The sequence below is a fragment of the Gossypium hirsutum genome, chromosome D05 (assembly GCF_007990345.1).
Source record: "Gossypium hirsutum isolate 1008001.06 chromosome D05, Gossypium_hirsutum_v2.1, whole genome shotgun sequence".
NCBI lineage: Eukaryota > Viridiplantae > Streptophyta > Magnoliopsida > Malvales > Malvaceae > Gossypium > Gossypium hirsutum.
The window spans coordinates 47,398,820-47,414,025 of record NC_053441.1 but is presented as its reverse complement, the minus strand read 5'-3'; the positions used below and the strand labels follow the sequence as shown (position 1 = coordinate 47,414,025).

At 29.7% G+C, this 15,206-nt stretch overlaps 2 protein-coding genes and 1 long non-coding RNA gene across 10 annotated transcripts; 1 reads left to right on the top strand and 2 right to left on the bottom strand.

The window, feature by feature from the left end:
* Nucleotides 1-445: 445 nt before the first annotated feature.
* On the bottom strand, nucleotides 446-4,129 carry LOC107903700 (uncharacterized). Of its 8 annotated transcripts, none has more exons than XR_001685908.2 (6): nucleotides 3,912-4,129; nucleotides 3,614-3,773; nucleotides 3,301-3,334; nucleotides 2,556-2,651; nucleotides 1,660-2,062; nucleotides 446-796 (listed from the first exon to the last, which is right to left on the bottom strand). It is a non-coding gene; the product is annotated as an uncharacterized lncRNA (long non-coding RNA). The 8 variants fall into 8 exon arrangements; XR_005913435.1 differs by having other exon boundaries at nucleotides 3,614-3,832; nucleotides 3,912-4,124; XR_001685905.2 differs by having other exon boundaries at nucleotides 1,660-2,651; nucleotides 3,301-3,377; nucleotides 3,912-4,126.
* Nucleotides 4,130-8,733: 4,604 nt separating this feature from the next.
* Nucleotides 8,734-11,423, top strand: LOC107903702 (protein PLASTID REDOX INSENSITIVE 2, chloroplastic). The gene is made up of 3 exons (XM_016829842.2): nucleotides 8,734-9,212; nucleotides 9,313-9,411; nucleotides 11,043-11,423. The coding sequence occupies exons 1-3, from the start codon at nucleotides 8,970-8,972 to the stop codon at nucleotides 11,235-11,237; spliced, it is 537 nt and encodes a 178-aa protein (XP_016685331.1). The 5' UTR covers nucleotides 8,734-8,969; the 3' UTR covers nucleotides 11,238-11,423.
* Nucleotides 11,424-11,536: 113 nt separating this feature from the next.
* LOC107903703 (uncharacterized) lies at nucleotides 11,537-13,212 on the bottom strand. The gene is made up of 3 exons (XM_016829844.2): nucleotides 12,415-13,212; nucleotides 12,205-12,332; nucleotides 11,537-11,933 (listed from the first exon to the last, which is right to left on the bottom strand). Exons 1-3 carry the CDS (start codon nucleotides 12,686-12,688, stop codon nucleotides 11,823-11,825), a joined length of 513 nt encoding a protein of 170 aa, XP_016685333.1. The 5' UTR covers nucleotides 12,689-13,212; the 3' UTR covers nucleotides 11,537-11,822.
* Nucleotides 13,213-15,206: the final 1,994 nt, after the last annotated feature.

The following is a 15,206-nucleotide window of genomic DNA, read 5'->3' as shown; positions in this document are numbered from 1 at the left end:
ATTTTTTAAAAAATGCCGCTATTGAATGCGTCGCTAACTTTTGCGGCGTTTTTGAAAATAAACGCCGCTAAAAGTCATGACTTTTAGCGGTGCTTTTCCCACAAACGCTGCTAAAGACCATGACATTTGCGGCGCTTTTCCCACAAACGCCGCTAAAGACCATGACCTTTAGAGGTGCTTTTTATCATAAACGCCGCTATAGAACAAACCTTTAGCGACGCTTCTCGCAAAAACACCGCTAAAAACATATCATGCAAAAAAATTATTTTAATCAAATAATATTTATTTTTATGATAAATATTATATTATGTTTTATTTTTTAAATTTGAACTTTAAATATACTTTTAAGGATAAATAAAAAATATTATTTAAATTAAATTTTCTATGAAAATGATAAAAGAAGGCAAATAAAGGAAGTTTAAATAATAATAAAAATTAATAAAAGTGAGAAAACGTAAATAATTAATAAAAATTAAAAATTGTAAACCTCGAAATTTTGGTAAAATCAACACCAATGCAATGCAAGCCATTGTTGAGTCTAATACAAGTGAAGAAACTAAGATCCTAAGAAGAGAATCCTATTTTACTAACAGCAGTAAAATATCCATACTTTGTCCAGTATTTATATCGAAAAATCAGATCAGAAGAAGCAATCTCTTTGCACACCATTTCAATTCCTAGTAAGGCCTTCGAAAGTAGTTGATGAAAGCCGGCATACACATCCGATCAATCAGCTTTCAGTTTTAGAATTTCCTTGGTGGTCCTTAAACGAAAATAGGGCATAGGACATGTGTTCCTACATAAGCATGGAAAAATCCAACTCAATTCAAAGACAAATAACTAGATATCGTGTTTCAACGAATGAATGTGCATGTGAGAGTATTTCCAATATGTACTTTTGCCTTTTGTCATATATTGAGGCAGATAGACAACAGATTTTACATCCCAACAACTACTGCCCTGAGTACTAGAGTTTAATCACAGAAGAATCAAAATAAAACATGAACTACAAGGATAAAAAATTGTTCCATGGACTTAACTGCTCAAAACAAAGATTTAGTTCATGGCACATGCTTGTTTTAATTTATTTTTAATTTTTTTAGGACACATGATAGCATTTCAACGCTGTAAAAACTCCACCAGCAATTGACTAAATAATTTCTCAAAATATATTTATAGGACTCAAACTCAAAATATTATAGTTTTTAATAACTCAAGTATTACCATATTTAATTATTATATCAATTTCATTCATGTCGTGCATGTATATAATCTAATATATATATATACACGTAGGTATGTATGAATGATAAATGGGATTGTATCACGAAAGTCTTGCATAAAAAGAAGTCAAAATGATTTCATTTTAGGGAAATGATAATGAGAGGGAAACTTGTGATTTTATTCACCTTTTTCGGTGTGAGAACCTCTACTTCACTGCTACCATTATCATACCCAAGTGTGGGAAATAGAAAAAGAAAATATGATTGTCTAAAAAATTCAAATATAAACTTATTAGATTGTCTTAAATTAATAAAATTAATTTGTGATTTTCAAGAAAAAAAATTTAGGATAAGGAAAAAAAATTATAAATATAAAAATTCTAAAATAATAAAAATAAATAAATTAAGTTCTGAATCTGGAAAGGGAAGACTTTACCTTGGCCTGCGGCTTCTAAGAGAACATTCACAGATTCCTCACCAGTCCACCACCTATCGAAATCAACCACAAGTCGTGCAGTCCCTAAATTTTTTGGCAGTATGGGAAAGGGGAAGTTGGTTTTCTGCAATTAAAAAATTTTTCTTTGCTGCTCATAGCAATTTGGTGTTACGTTGTTTTATCCCTAAATTTGTTGCTCATAGCAATTCGATTCATACTTTAAACTTTACTATGTATATTTGTAAAGTTGATAATCACATTCATTCATACTTTGCTGCTCATAGAAGCACCTGCTACAAGACACTTTAATGAGGAATAAATCAAGGAAAATATAACAAAGGTATCCAATTCTTCTAAATCAATAACTTTAATAGCAACTTACTTGTTCAGTTCCTTGTCAAACCTGAAAATCAGGAAAGGCATCAGCTATCCATCTCATTTTCATTAATCATGATTCACGATTTAAAAAGCCAAAGCATATGCAACATGATTACAGGTAAGAAATGGGCATATAGATGTGTTGCAGTACAATTAGAAGTAATATTGCTGAGTACAAGGGCTAAATAAATCATTGAACATTCCAATTGGCCAAGTAGATTTTACACCAAAGGAAGGTAAACCATTGCAATCACAATTCACAAATAAAACATAGACAACAATAAAAAAAATTCCAATTTTTGCTATTAAAATTCCAGACAATTTCTTTACATGATAAACAAGAATGCTAAATCAAAACATAGCATCTATGATAAGTTAAAATGTTAAAAGAATTATTAATAATAAAACAAATAGATATTCAGATGCATCACGTGTTACGAGACCCGATTCCTCACAAAGTTAACATAAGTTTTATCACTTAAAAATGTAGTAAAAAAACCACCAAGAGAAGCACACACTTGTTGCAGTTCAGCAGCTTTCATTAGAAGCATTAAATCCCCAAACGAATGAGATGTTTGTACAACATTGAGAGCACTTGCCATAGCTTGACCAGTCTGCCGACAAACATACAACTTAATCAATAATCTAGAAAACCCGACACTACATATTTTAAATCGTCTAATAAAATTATTAATTTTTCAGTATTATTAAAGTAGAAACCATTTTAAATGCAGAAGTAAACGGTTTCAACTATAATTCAGACAGAAATTCAAATTTTCAGAGAAGACATGAGAAAACAAAAGGACAAATGAAAAAAATAAAAGAGTCAAAATTCCCAAGAAAGAAACTTAAAATCTTCTCTTGAGTACCCTTAAATTCCATTCTTTTATTATTAAAGTTGAATACCCAGTATGAAAAGAAAAGAAAAGAAAAGAAAATGACAAGCAATATTTTGGGGAATCTTTATTTTTCATCAGTAAAATTGAACACCCAAAAAAACCAGATTTGTTACTAAGCCAAACACACACAAAGAAACAGAACACAGCACAGTTCTGGAAATCTAAGAATTAAGGGAGAATCAAATTTCCTTTAAAAAGAAAACCAACCTTTCCAGTTTAAAACAATAAGTAGAAACAAAACAGAAGCAATTGAAAGGCTATCCATTTTGAATTAAGAGATCTACAAACCAGTCTATTATTTTGTTGGTTAAATTATAAAAGGGTCTACAAACCAATCTACAATCCAGTTTAAGCAAAATTTCACCTTTATTTGGAGTTGGGATCGGAACTTCAACATGCTGTAAAAAGCACAAAAATTCACAGGGTTATAAAATCAAGTCCCTGCCCATTATTTTTTCAAGTTTATGTCAAGCAGGTCCATATAAAAAATTTAAACACTTCACTGTAAAGTATCAACCTTTCCGTCTCAGCAAAACAATACAAAATTATATGAAGAAAAACAGTACAAAAAAAGAAAAAGAAAAGCAAAATAAATCATGCATAAGATTTTCAGCAGCAGATTATGAAGATAGACAGTACAAAAAAAGAAAAAGAAAAGCAAAACAGTAGATTTTTACCTTCAAAGTAGCAGTGCCTCCGCCATAGCTGTTATATTGTAAAGCATGCATAAGATTTTCAGCCATTTGTCTCACTAAAAGAGATCAAATCGAAGCTTTATTTTGAAGGAAAAATGAAGTTCAGAGGTCGAATTTGTATTATGTAGTTGAACCCGAGGACCTGTGACGATTCACAGGATTTGCATACAGATAAGCATCCATAGCGCAGTTCAGATTCAACTAAAATGAACAAAGTTTTAAGAAATTTCAGACCCTAAAAAGTGAAAGTAAGAAGGGAAAAAAAAGGATAGATGAGTACTTGAAACGATTCTTGTTTGTTGTTTTAGTCGATATCGGAGTCATCAAAATCGTCGGAAGCGACGACGCCTTCGCCGAAGATCTCCGGTGTGTCAACGTCGTCGGCTTCCATGGCTGAACCTTGGTCGTCTGGGTCCGTCACGAATTCCATCGGCAACGGCCTCATCTTTTCCTTAGGCTTCTAGGGATTTCTTTTGTTGGTTTAATATTAATTATTTTTGTTGAAATATCAAGCTGAGGTTATATAGGGTCAAACAAGTCAGTATAATTCATTATGGATTTTGTGGCGTTTTTAGCATAAATGCCACCAAAAAATTAAATTCATGTAATAAAACGGTAGCGTTTTGAAAATTTTTAACACATATTTGCGGCGTTTTTGGTCAAAACGCCGATATTGATTACCTTTTGCGGCGATTTTATAATAAACGCCGCAAAAATTATTTCATGTCCGTTTTACTATGCTGAAAATTTTTTATTTTATTTTTTATAAATTGATTTGTTTTTGCGGTGTTTTTCTATTGCTTATCTTTTACGGTGTTTTTCATAAAAACGCCGTAAAAAATTATTTCATTTTGAACAAAATGACGCCGTTTTGCTATGCTAAAAATTTTTTATTTTATTTTTTATAAATTGATTTATTTTTTGCGGCGTTTTTATAAAAAAAAACGACACTATTGCTTATCTAAAAATTATTTCATTTTGAACCAAATGACGCCGTTTTGCTATGCTAAAAATTTTTTATTTTGTTTTTTATAAATGAATTTTTTATAAAAATAAAAAAAACCAAGTACTCTCAAAATAAATATTGTATATTTTAATAAGAAAACAAATGATAAAATGGTTGTAATTAATTATTAAGTTAGAATTATCCAAATTAAATAATTACCTATATATCCATATCATTTTTATTTCATTTTTATTTTTGTATTTTTTTTCTTATAATTTGGTCCTCTCCAAAATAAATAATTATACATAAATATCCATATCAATCTATTACTTTTTTTTAACTTATTTATTAATTCTATTTAAACTAATATTTAAATATATCAAATGGTTTAGATTAATTTTTTTTAAATGTAAAAGCATTAATTAATTGTATAAAATTTTATCATTTAACAAATCTCAAGTAAACCTTAACCTTAAACCCTAAATTAACCATTCAATACATATAAAGTCTATCTATTATATATCTCTTAAATAATTTAAACTATATACTCATAATTTCAATATATTTGATTTATTATTATCTCTTTTACAATTATATAAGAACATATTTAAAATATAAATTAAAAAATAATTAATCTAGACTCAAAACCTTAACCCGACCCCTAAATCCCTAAACCTTAAATCCCTAACTCTTAACCGTAACATCTAACCCCTAAACCCCTAACCCCTAAACCTTAAATCCCAACCCTTAAACCATAATTGTTAATCCATAATCCCTAAATCCATACTCCCTAAACCTTAAAATATGAACTCCTAAATCAGTCTTAAATCTTAAATTAATCATATACCATAAACTAAAAACCCTAAACAAATTTATTATTATCTCTTTTACAATTATATAAGAACATATTTAAAATATAAATTAAAAAATAATTAATCTAAATCCAAAACCCTAACCCAACCCCTAAATCCCTAACATTTAACCACTAACACATCTAACCCCTAAACCTCTAACCCTTTAACCCCTAAGCCTTAAATCTCAACCCTTAAACCATAATCCTTAAACCCATACTCCCTAAACTAAAAACCCTAAGCTATAGTGATAATTAATTTAATATTTTAAAATTAATGCTATTTCTTTTACGATTATATAAGAAAATTTTTAATATATAAACTAAAAAACAATTAGTAATCATGTACCCAAAAAACTTTAAAATTATTTTAAATAATAGTATTCTAATTTTTCCATGTGTTTTATTTCAAATTATTTCTACGTGTCATTATTTTTTTTCTAAAGATTTTAAATATTCAATTAGAAATAAATTGAATTTTATTTAATATAAATAAACCAATTAAGATAAAATGTTTTTAGCGGCGATTCTAAAAAAAATCCGCTAAAGCCCTAAGCATTAGCGGCGCTTCTTCAAAAACGCCGCTAATGCTGGGGTCTTTCGCTGCGCTTCTTCAAAAATGCCGCTAAAGACTAGAGCATTAGCGGCGCTTCTTAAAAAACGCCGCTAAATCCCCAAAAACTCACGACATTAGGTTTAGGTTTTTGCGGCGCTTTTTGGAAAACGCCGCTAATGCTCATTTTTAGCGGCGTTTTCAGAAATGCGCTGCTAATACTAGATCTTTAGCTGCGTTTTTTAGATAGCGCCGCGAATGATTGATTTTTAGCAGCTTTTTTTATCCAAACGCCATTAAAAACGCCGCTAAAAGTCTGTTTTGGTGTAGTGAATGTATTATACAATAATTTGATTTTAAGTTTTGTTACTTAATTAGAGATTTTTTCCCCATATTTTGATAATTTTTATAACAATTAGTATCTTTTTAGAATTTTAAATTATGTAGTTTTGTAATTACAACTTGTACTACCAAACATGATATAAATAATTACGATGTAATTGCACTATATTAGTCAAATACGTCTAAGGAATTATAATTCTTTATTATTACAATCAAGTATAATTACTATTCTAGTAATTACACTTTCATCCAATTACTCTATGATATCCAAACACATGTAATTGTTTGTAATTGACTTAATTCACAATTTGGCCTCTAAAGTATACTCATTTTCTCACTTTGGTACTTAAAATTTTTTTTGTAATTTTTTTTGTCTCAATTTGGTACCTAAAGTATCATTTTATTATATATTTTGATCCAATTTTTTTAACACCATTTAAAAATAAGATGGCCAATGAAAACATGCTTACAGACTCGATTTACAAAAACGAAGTTCTGAAACCACATTTTCTAACACCATAGAAAATTGAGTCATTACATTATATATTCCAATTAAATTGTTGCAACTGATTTTTAAAACTACTCATATGTTGAAAAGTTATTATAATAGTATAATTATAGATATTAGACACTAACATCAACAGTGTTTTATATATAAATAGTACAAATATGTAAATAAAAAATTTATATATAAAATTTTACATTTTATCACAATTTAAAATACCAACATGTTTTAGGTTCATATTGTACTTTGAAGGAAAGAGCACAAGTTCAAATTCTAGAAATGATATATTCGGAAGAGAAAACATGAATTGCGAATATAAACGGTAAAATAGACATAAAAATATTAAAAAATGTAAAATAATAATTAAAATGATAAAAGTTTAAAAATTTAAAGTTTAGGTTATATGTCCACTAACTAATTTCAATTAATGAAATTAGATATAACCAATCCTTTCTATAACAACTCTATTTATCTATCAAAATTTGATTGTTATAAAGAGGAAACTATTATATATTTATAAGAATATTTGAGATTTAAATTGTATTTGATTTTTTTAAAAAATAAATTAATATTTAATATAGTAAATTAATATTAATTAGTTAGATTTACTTCATATTTTTAATAAAATCCATTAATTTCATTTCATTTATTAAAGATTATTTTAATTAATAAAATATTATTTAATATTTTATGTAAAATTTAAATATTTTATTGAAATAATATCTTATCTAAAATTTATTATTTTTATTTTATTTAGGAATAAATTTTATTTTATTAATTTTTTTGAAAAATGGTTGTTATAGAGAATTAACTAGATTTTTTTCATACCACGATATGGGTGAAAGAAAATATTTTATGTTAAAAATATTTTTCTGAATATAGGTGTTGTGGTAATAAAATTGTGTTTTAGTATTATTGAACATGTGTTCAATCCTTAGCTTTATAGTTTTTAATTCTTTTGTTTAAATGTCATATTATTATTGGAAAGAAAGAGTATTTCTATAATTTTATAATTGAGTTGGTGACTCAGATAAGGGTGACACTAACTCAATAAAGTGCTTAAATACAAGTATTAGAATTATATTAGATTTAGATATACAACTGATGGATGTAATAAAATGTGCATAATATAATTAAAATATACAAAACATTTCGGGATAAAGATTTGGTTGAGTGATAAAATTAAAGTTTTATTAATGTAAATTATTTATTAATTTTTTAAAAAATAAAAAACTAAAATGCCATAAAGTAATATAAATTATTTTAAATACAAAAGAATATTTTTATATTTTTTAATTGAATTGATACCGAATTGACTCGTAATACCAAATCAATCAAAAATTTAAATAATAATATAAATAGGAAATAATAAAATTAACACACATTCCATTTAATTTAATTGTGAATTTTTAATTTATTAACAAGTACGTTTTTCTTTTTGTTCAATAATTCATTAATAAGGAAGTTTACCTTTAAATTGGATTTAGTATTTGTATTTTAATTTGATTAATTTTAGTTTTTTTTTTAATTTTGAGTTCATTAATTTTAGTCTTAACCAAACTGTAACAATTAAGTTTGTTTAGTTAAATTTTACTATTAGTATTATATTATGCGTAAAGTTATAGATTTAGTCATCAATCTTAGTTGATATATTTTTCGAATTTCAAAATTTCAATCTTAATACAAATGACAATTGTAATTTATTAGTTGGTTTTTTGTGAGTAATATAGAAATAGTAAGTTGATATGACATTACACATACCATAATATATTTGGGGCATCAAATTTTGAAAATAGTATAACTTAATGAATTTAATAGTCACAATCTGGTCAAGACTAAAATTTTAAAATTCTAAAAGCATAAGGATCAAAAATGACTAAATTAAAGTATAATGACTAAATTCACAACTTATGCATAATACAGATACTAATAATAAAATTTAACCATGAAAAAAACCAATATTGATTTAAAATACATAATGTGAAATAATCAAGTTTTACGCTTGTAATACATCTAGAAAAAAGAAAAATGAACTAAAAGGCCCAATACCAACCCTAGCCCCCAAATTAACAATCAATCATAGGCCCAATAAAATCCAAAATTAAAAGTCCAACTCCGTCCATTACAATCCATCACCCGAAAATGGCGTCTTCTTCGTGTTCGTTGGTCTCTATTCACCCACCCTTAACTCCCGCCAAAATTCCAACCTCCACCATTCTTATCCTGCGAAACGCCGGCCTTATCCTAAACCCGCCTCCTCCTCCTCCCTCTTTTTCAACCCTCTCTTCAAAACCCATCTCCGTAAAACCGTTCCTTAGCGCTCTCAGAGCCTCGCATTCCCAGAAATACGTTTACCATGACCCTATCCCTAAGTTTGCTGAAGCCGTAAGTTTATACACTTGTATATTTAGAAAAACGTATTATGGTTTTAAGCTCCAATGATAGATTTTCTTTTGATTATTGTTGTGGATATTTGGTATAATAGGAGACCCAGAAGTTTAAAGCTGAGCTTTTCAACAAGTTATCCAAAGACAAAGACAAATTTGGTGATGACCTTGATTCTGTCATTGACGTTTGCGTTAAGGTACTTTCCCTTTTTCTTTTCCAGGAACGGCTAATTTCGGAATAACTGTTAATATATTATGAATGGTTTTTGTTGAATTCAATGAGACTTAAAGCATCACCTTCCAGCTCTATCCTTTATAAGCCCAACTCTTTTGTGTACACGAAAGCCCTGTAGCCAGCCGTTGCTTCCACCTTCGCTGTTTTTGTCACATGTTGCATATTCTTCACCGAACCTGCCAAAACTTGACATTGATAGTCTCGAACAATGATACTCAATACCACCTGTTCGACTGTTTGTTTGAACGGCTCCATCAAATTTAGTTTTGACTCTTCCCTCACTTGGCGGCTTCCAGCCCCATGTTATTGCAATTCTGCTCCCTGATGCATTCTGATTGGTATTATGGTATCCCTCTTTGTATTTTCTGATAAAACTGCTGGTAGTTAGATTGGATTGACGGCCCTCGTGTAGCTCTGCGTTCCTCAAGTTCCAAAATCGCCCATGCTGTTATCATTGCTAATTGAAGATCCTCCATACTTGCATGACTTAATTGAAAGAATGTACCACTGAACAGAATTTTTTATTTTATTGGAGCCTTGTGTCATTCTCAGGAGTCAATACCCACGATTCATGGACGTAGTATCAAGAATGGTGGGTTAGTATTAATACATAATAAGATGGTTTCAGATGTCAAAATTCATTCTTAGAAGACTTCAACAAACCCTAAGATGATCTTAGGATCTTGGAATGAGATAGGCCTACATGGACTTTTGAATAGATGACGATAATCTTATTCCTTATTATATCTTACATTTTACATCAAACAAATATGACACATTAATGTTAAAGTAAATCTTCAGAGTTCTATATTAGAGGATATCAGTAGAGCACAAGTGGCTTTACCACGCTTGATAACCTGAGAGGCTTCATCATGCTTGAAAGACGTTATTGTTCTGTTGATGATAAAGCCGATTCAATATATGGTCCTAGAAGTGACATTATTTTGTGAACTGGGTATTATTAGTATGCAGTGCTCTTTACAGCGAAAAACACAAACATCAATATTATCATTCACAGTAGCTGATTTCATCTGGCTTCCTTGTCATCACATCCAAATGGGTTTATACCGTTCTATTGTACACGATGTGATCAATGGTGATAGGTGATCATGTTCAGTCACTAAGCCTCGCCTGTTAATCCCTGTAATCAGAGAATCATATAACAGTTTGAGAATAGTGGTTCACAGCCCTTTATTCAAATCTTCCAATCCAGACAACATAATTTTAATTGCCTACTTTTGGTTGTTTATAGCTTTTATCAGCAATGATTTCTTCTAAATCAAACATTTTTGTCTCTTTAAGAGGCCTGCTTTTTGATTGAGCTGGAAATTGTTCAATAATTGACCCCAAATGAAATATCTGGCACGAAAATAACAAATCACTCCTTCCCTGACAGCTAGTCATGTTCTTCCTTATGTGAATGTTTGGCCCAATGCAGGGATTTCTCTGAATTTGGCTTCTACATACATGTGATATAGTTAGTGTTGAAGATTACTTCTACCTGTATAAGCCTTACCTACAGAAGAATACAAGTCTTGATATTGAACTTAAAATTTTTGCGAAGCTTACTGTTTTTTCTATTGTTGAAAACAGATATTTAATGATTTCTTGCACAATGAGTATGGAGGACCTGGAACACTGTTGGTGGAGCCTTTCACAGATATGTTTGTAGCTTTGAAGGAGAAGAAATTACCTGGAGCACCTGTTGCTGCTCGGGCATCCTTGTTATGGGCCCAAAACCACCTTGATCATGATTGGGAGGTTTGGAACTCAAACTCTCCCAAATGATTTCCTCCACATGTTTCATAACATATTTTTCCATTATCATCACATTCATAACATTATTTTCCATTATCATCAGTTGTAACTATGTTACTTGGAGTCAAATATTCACTCAAACTCAGATATGAGTGTTAGATATAGATGTGTATCAGACACGGATATGATTAAACTTTTCTAAAGTTTTTTATACAATTGGAGGATCTTGAAAGTCATATTCTCGTATCCATAAAATAAAGAGTTTGATCAACATAGCATTGTGTTGTACTTTTTGAAAGTGATCAAGTTTGGGATTTGTATGAAAGTAGTGAGTGAAAGACTGAAAGTCCTAATTTCATATAAGAATATTACTTGTAATACAATTTAGGATCCAATGTTCCTCTGAACTGAGAATCTTTACATATGTTTATTTTTCTTGAAACAGATTTCAAGTTGGGAGCTTTGATTGCAAGTTGAAATCTTTGGTTATCACCTTCATTCGATTGGTGAATTTCCATTTTCCCTAATTTGGGGTTTCATTGAACAAAAGAGGCAGTTCATTGCCATTCCTAAAACCAATCTGCACTTAAGAAAAGAAACTTGAAAACAAAACTATTAGCCTACAGCCTCAGAGATGCTCTGTAATGATGGCCGCCATGATTTTGACCTCATTGAAGCAGCGTTCACAGATGATGTCCGTGAGATTTGTCTTTCATTCTTTAGTTCCTGGAAAGTTTAGAACATAAGCGCCTAAGTTTTTAGGATTGAATGAGAAAGAAAGATTCAAATGAAACATGAAAAGTTTTCCAAACTGGTTAAGTTTATATCTAATCTTAATGCAGATGGAAACTTTAACAATCAATTTATGATATCCTTCCAATATGATTATCATACTTTGCTTATAGTTCCCCATGGCGAGTAACTGGTGTTTGAGGACCCATATTCACAGATTGCTTAGTTGGGAAGAACATATATGAAAGATAAGTGAGAGCCATACTTGGTTGGTGATGTGTGCGTCAGACTTTCCTCCTGAAGTTAGGTTGTCTTGTCCATGGTGCTGCAATTTTTTCATGGATTCCCTTTTGGTTTTTGCATATTTCTTGGCTCTCATGAACTTCATGACCTCTGCAGGGACAGGAAACAAGAGAAAGTTGAGAAATCAATATAAAAGAAAGACAACCTTGCAAATAAAGAAAGTGAAGAAGACCTTGAGAAGTGATAAGGCGATAAGCGTGGCCGAGGGTAAGAGTATCGGTGGGGCGGAGGAGCTTAACACGGGTGAAACGCACTGTATCTCGATCTTGATGATGGTTGGCTTCCTCCTCTTGGGAAACAGGCAAGGGAATGATGAGAGAAACGTAATGACCGGGATTCATTTTCATAACTTCACTAACGGGAATGGGCCAATATAACCTCTCAAGCCTCCCGGAGGGATGCTGAATGACCAAGGCCGCCGCATCGATGGCTTGGCAATTCCCCATGAATTCTGAAAAAGGAAGAAGAAGATAAGGAAAGGAAGGGAAGAGGAGGTTAAGTAAGCAGCAGTCTCTTTCTAATACGACCCTACACAAAGAGGCTCACTCAACTCAACCAAGCACAAGCAGGCCTTTCCTCATTTCCCAACTAACTTATTATATACCCTTGCCTTGCCTCTCACTATTCACATCCAAAACGGCAACACAAAATTTACAACCAGGATTTTATAATTATTTTATGGAAAGCCGGCATGAGCTACACGTGGAGAAATGTGAGGAGTTGGGGTCAAAGTGTTAAAAGTCATAATTATAATTTGTGTTACAGTAATTATAATACAAGTGAGCATGCGTGTGAGTGAGAGGGAGTTCCTTTGGCTGGACAATGATTTGACAACCCACCGCCTTATCCGCCATATTATACTTTTTTATGCTCCTCCGCCTCAGGAATTACCCTGCCTTTGTATTTCCTTTTTCTTTTAATTTAGGAATGGTAAATTTTAATATGCATTTTAAAATATAAATATCTATTACAAAATTAAATTTTTCTATTTAAAATAAATTATATTATTCGAGAGTATTTTAATTTTTTTTATTTTTAAAAATAATAAAAACATGCATAGGGTAGGTTTTGAGCTCATACTAATTAGATCACTCAACTAAAGTTTTATTTTAATATGTTTTATTCATTTTTATGTTAATATGCATAATTTGTTATCTCTATCAACTTTATACAACATCATGATAACAAAATTGTAGTGTATTTAATATTGTTAATATGATGTATTTGTGTTTAAATTTCGTATTACTTACAATTTATTCTAATTTATTTATTTTAATATCGTACATATTTCATGCGTTATTATGATTAATTAGTTTCAAATCATACGTTTCATTATATATTGTATGCGAAACACTCTAGTAATGGTAGATATGGAGAAACTCATGGAGGTCAGCTAATTCAATGGGGCTCATTTGACCCGATTGAATTGGCTTAACTCATTGGTATATATGGAGAAACCCATCTACTTTAAGCATTGGTGACCAATGAAACACTCTAGTAAAACTAGAGTTACTATTGTAAATCATAAGGAATAAAGATGTATAGAGTTTAAATCCCTTAATACTCTCATCTTGTAGATGGGCTCTAATCTCGATCGTTGATGTAACTCAATTGTACCATTAGATTTGAGAGAGTTCAACTATAAATAAAGATCTTCCCCTTCATTTGTACTCACTCAGTTGTAAACCTTCAAAGTAATAGAATATTTTTTAGAGAATTTAGTCAAACAGTTGGTGTACGTTATTTTTCTTGTGACTTTTTTGTTCGTTCATGGCTTATTTCTCTTTCGAGTTTGCTTGCACTTTGCTTCAGTACCTTAAAAGATTTCTGCGAGAATTCTCATTTTTCAATAGTAGGAAATTATTTAAGGTCACGCGGTTTGCTAGACTAAAGTTCTAACTCGTTGACACATACATGTGTAATAGACTTTTTTAGTATTTATTATCCATTTTAAATTTAAATTTAAATTAAATCTATTTTAAATAACATTTTTTGAAAAATAATTAAATTTATTAAAAATGAATTTATTAAATAAAAAAGTATTTCAAAAATAATTTTTTAAATAAAACAAATTATGATATCGTTTTGTTATTCATAAAATATAAAGTTGCATTCAGATAATGAATACTCAAAGGATAGTTCCTATCCACTTTGAATCTACTCTGAGAAGTAATTAAATATTATTTAACTTTGAATATTATTGAATTTTGCATTATTTGAATCCATAAAAAGCAATCAAATATTAAAAAAATTCAAAATTAGGAATTTCTGTTAATATTAATATAATTATTTTTAATTAATATTAATATAAATATTACTATAAAATTATAAAATTAGAAAAATAACATATATAGATATATATTGACGTGGTTAGATATAATTGGTCAATATTTTTTTACAGTGTTAAGATTTGAGATGATATAGGTATTGATGTGGTTAGATATAATTATTTTTAATAATTATATTTGATAGAAAATATTTTTAAACATTTATTTATAATAAGTTTAAATGTGAATAAATAATTAAGTAAAATTTAAACCATCCATGTCTTTGTGTGAAGTTATCATATTGTGGGAAACTTTATATTTATTATCAATTTTATATCATAACTACTAGATTTTGTAAACAAACTACCAAGGAAACTTCTTGAAAGAAAGATGAATGGTTTTGGAGATTATTTTAAGGTGAAGGAAACAAATAAACAGAATCCAATTCCTTTGCAATAAAATAGCTAAAACAACATAACAATCCTATTACTTTTACCTATATATTTAAAGGGTTTTTACTCATGCACTTAATCATAGAGATATACTTGTTGGGAAGAAACCGAACAACCGAAACAAAGCGAAAGCACAATCGGTGTTCTTTCTCTCCTTATAACTCCTGTAAAAATTATGGCAAGCACAATAGCACAAGATATGTTCTCTAGCAACCTTAATCAACCACAAATCAACTAATGCAACC

Coding starts and splice junctions, on each gene's coding strand:
- LOC107903702 (XM_016829842.2), top strand. CDS start 8,970: ATGGCGTCTTCTTCGTGTTCGTTGGTCTCTATTCACCCACCCTTAACT. Junction 9,213..9,312: donor TCCCTAAGTTTGCTGAAGCC/GTAAGTTTATAC, acceptor TTGGTATAATAG/GAGACCCAGAAGTTTAAAGC. Junction 9,412..11,042: donor TCATTGACGTTTGCGTTAAG/GTACTTTCCCTT, acceptor TGTTGAAAACAG/ATATTTAATGATTTCTTGCA.
- LOC107903703 (XM_016829844.2), bottom strand. CDS start 12,688: ATGGGGAATTGCCAAGCCATCGATGCGGCGGCCTTGGTCATTCAGCAT. Junction 12,333..12,414: donor TCGCCTTATCACTTCTCAAG/GTCTTCTTCACT, acceptor CTGTCCCTGCAG/AGGTCATGAAGTTCATGAGA. Junction 11,934..12,204: donor ACGCACACATCACCAACCAA/GTATGGCTCTCA, acceptor TAAACTTTCCAG/GAACTAAAGAATGAAAGACA.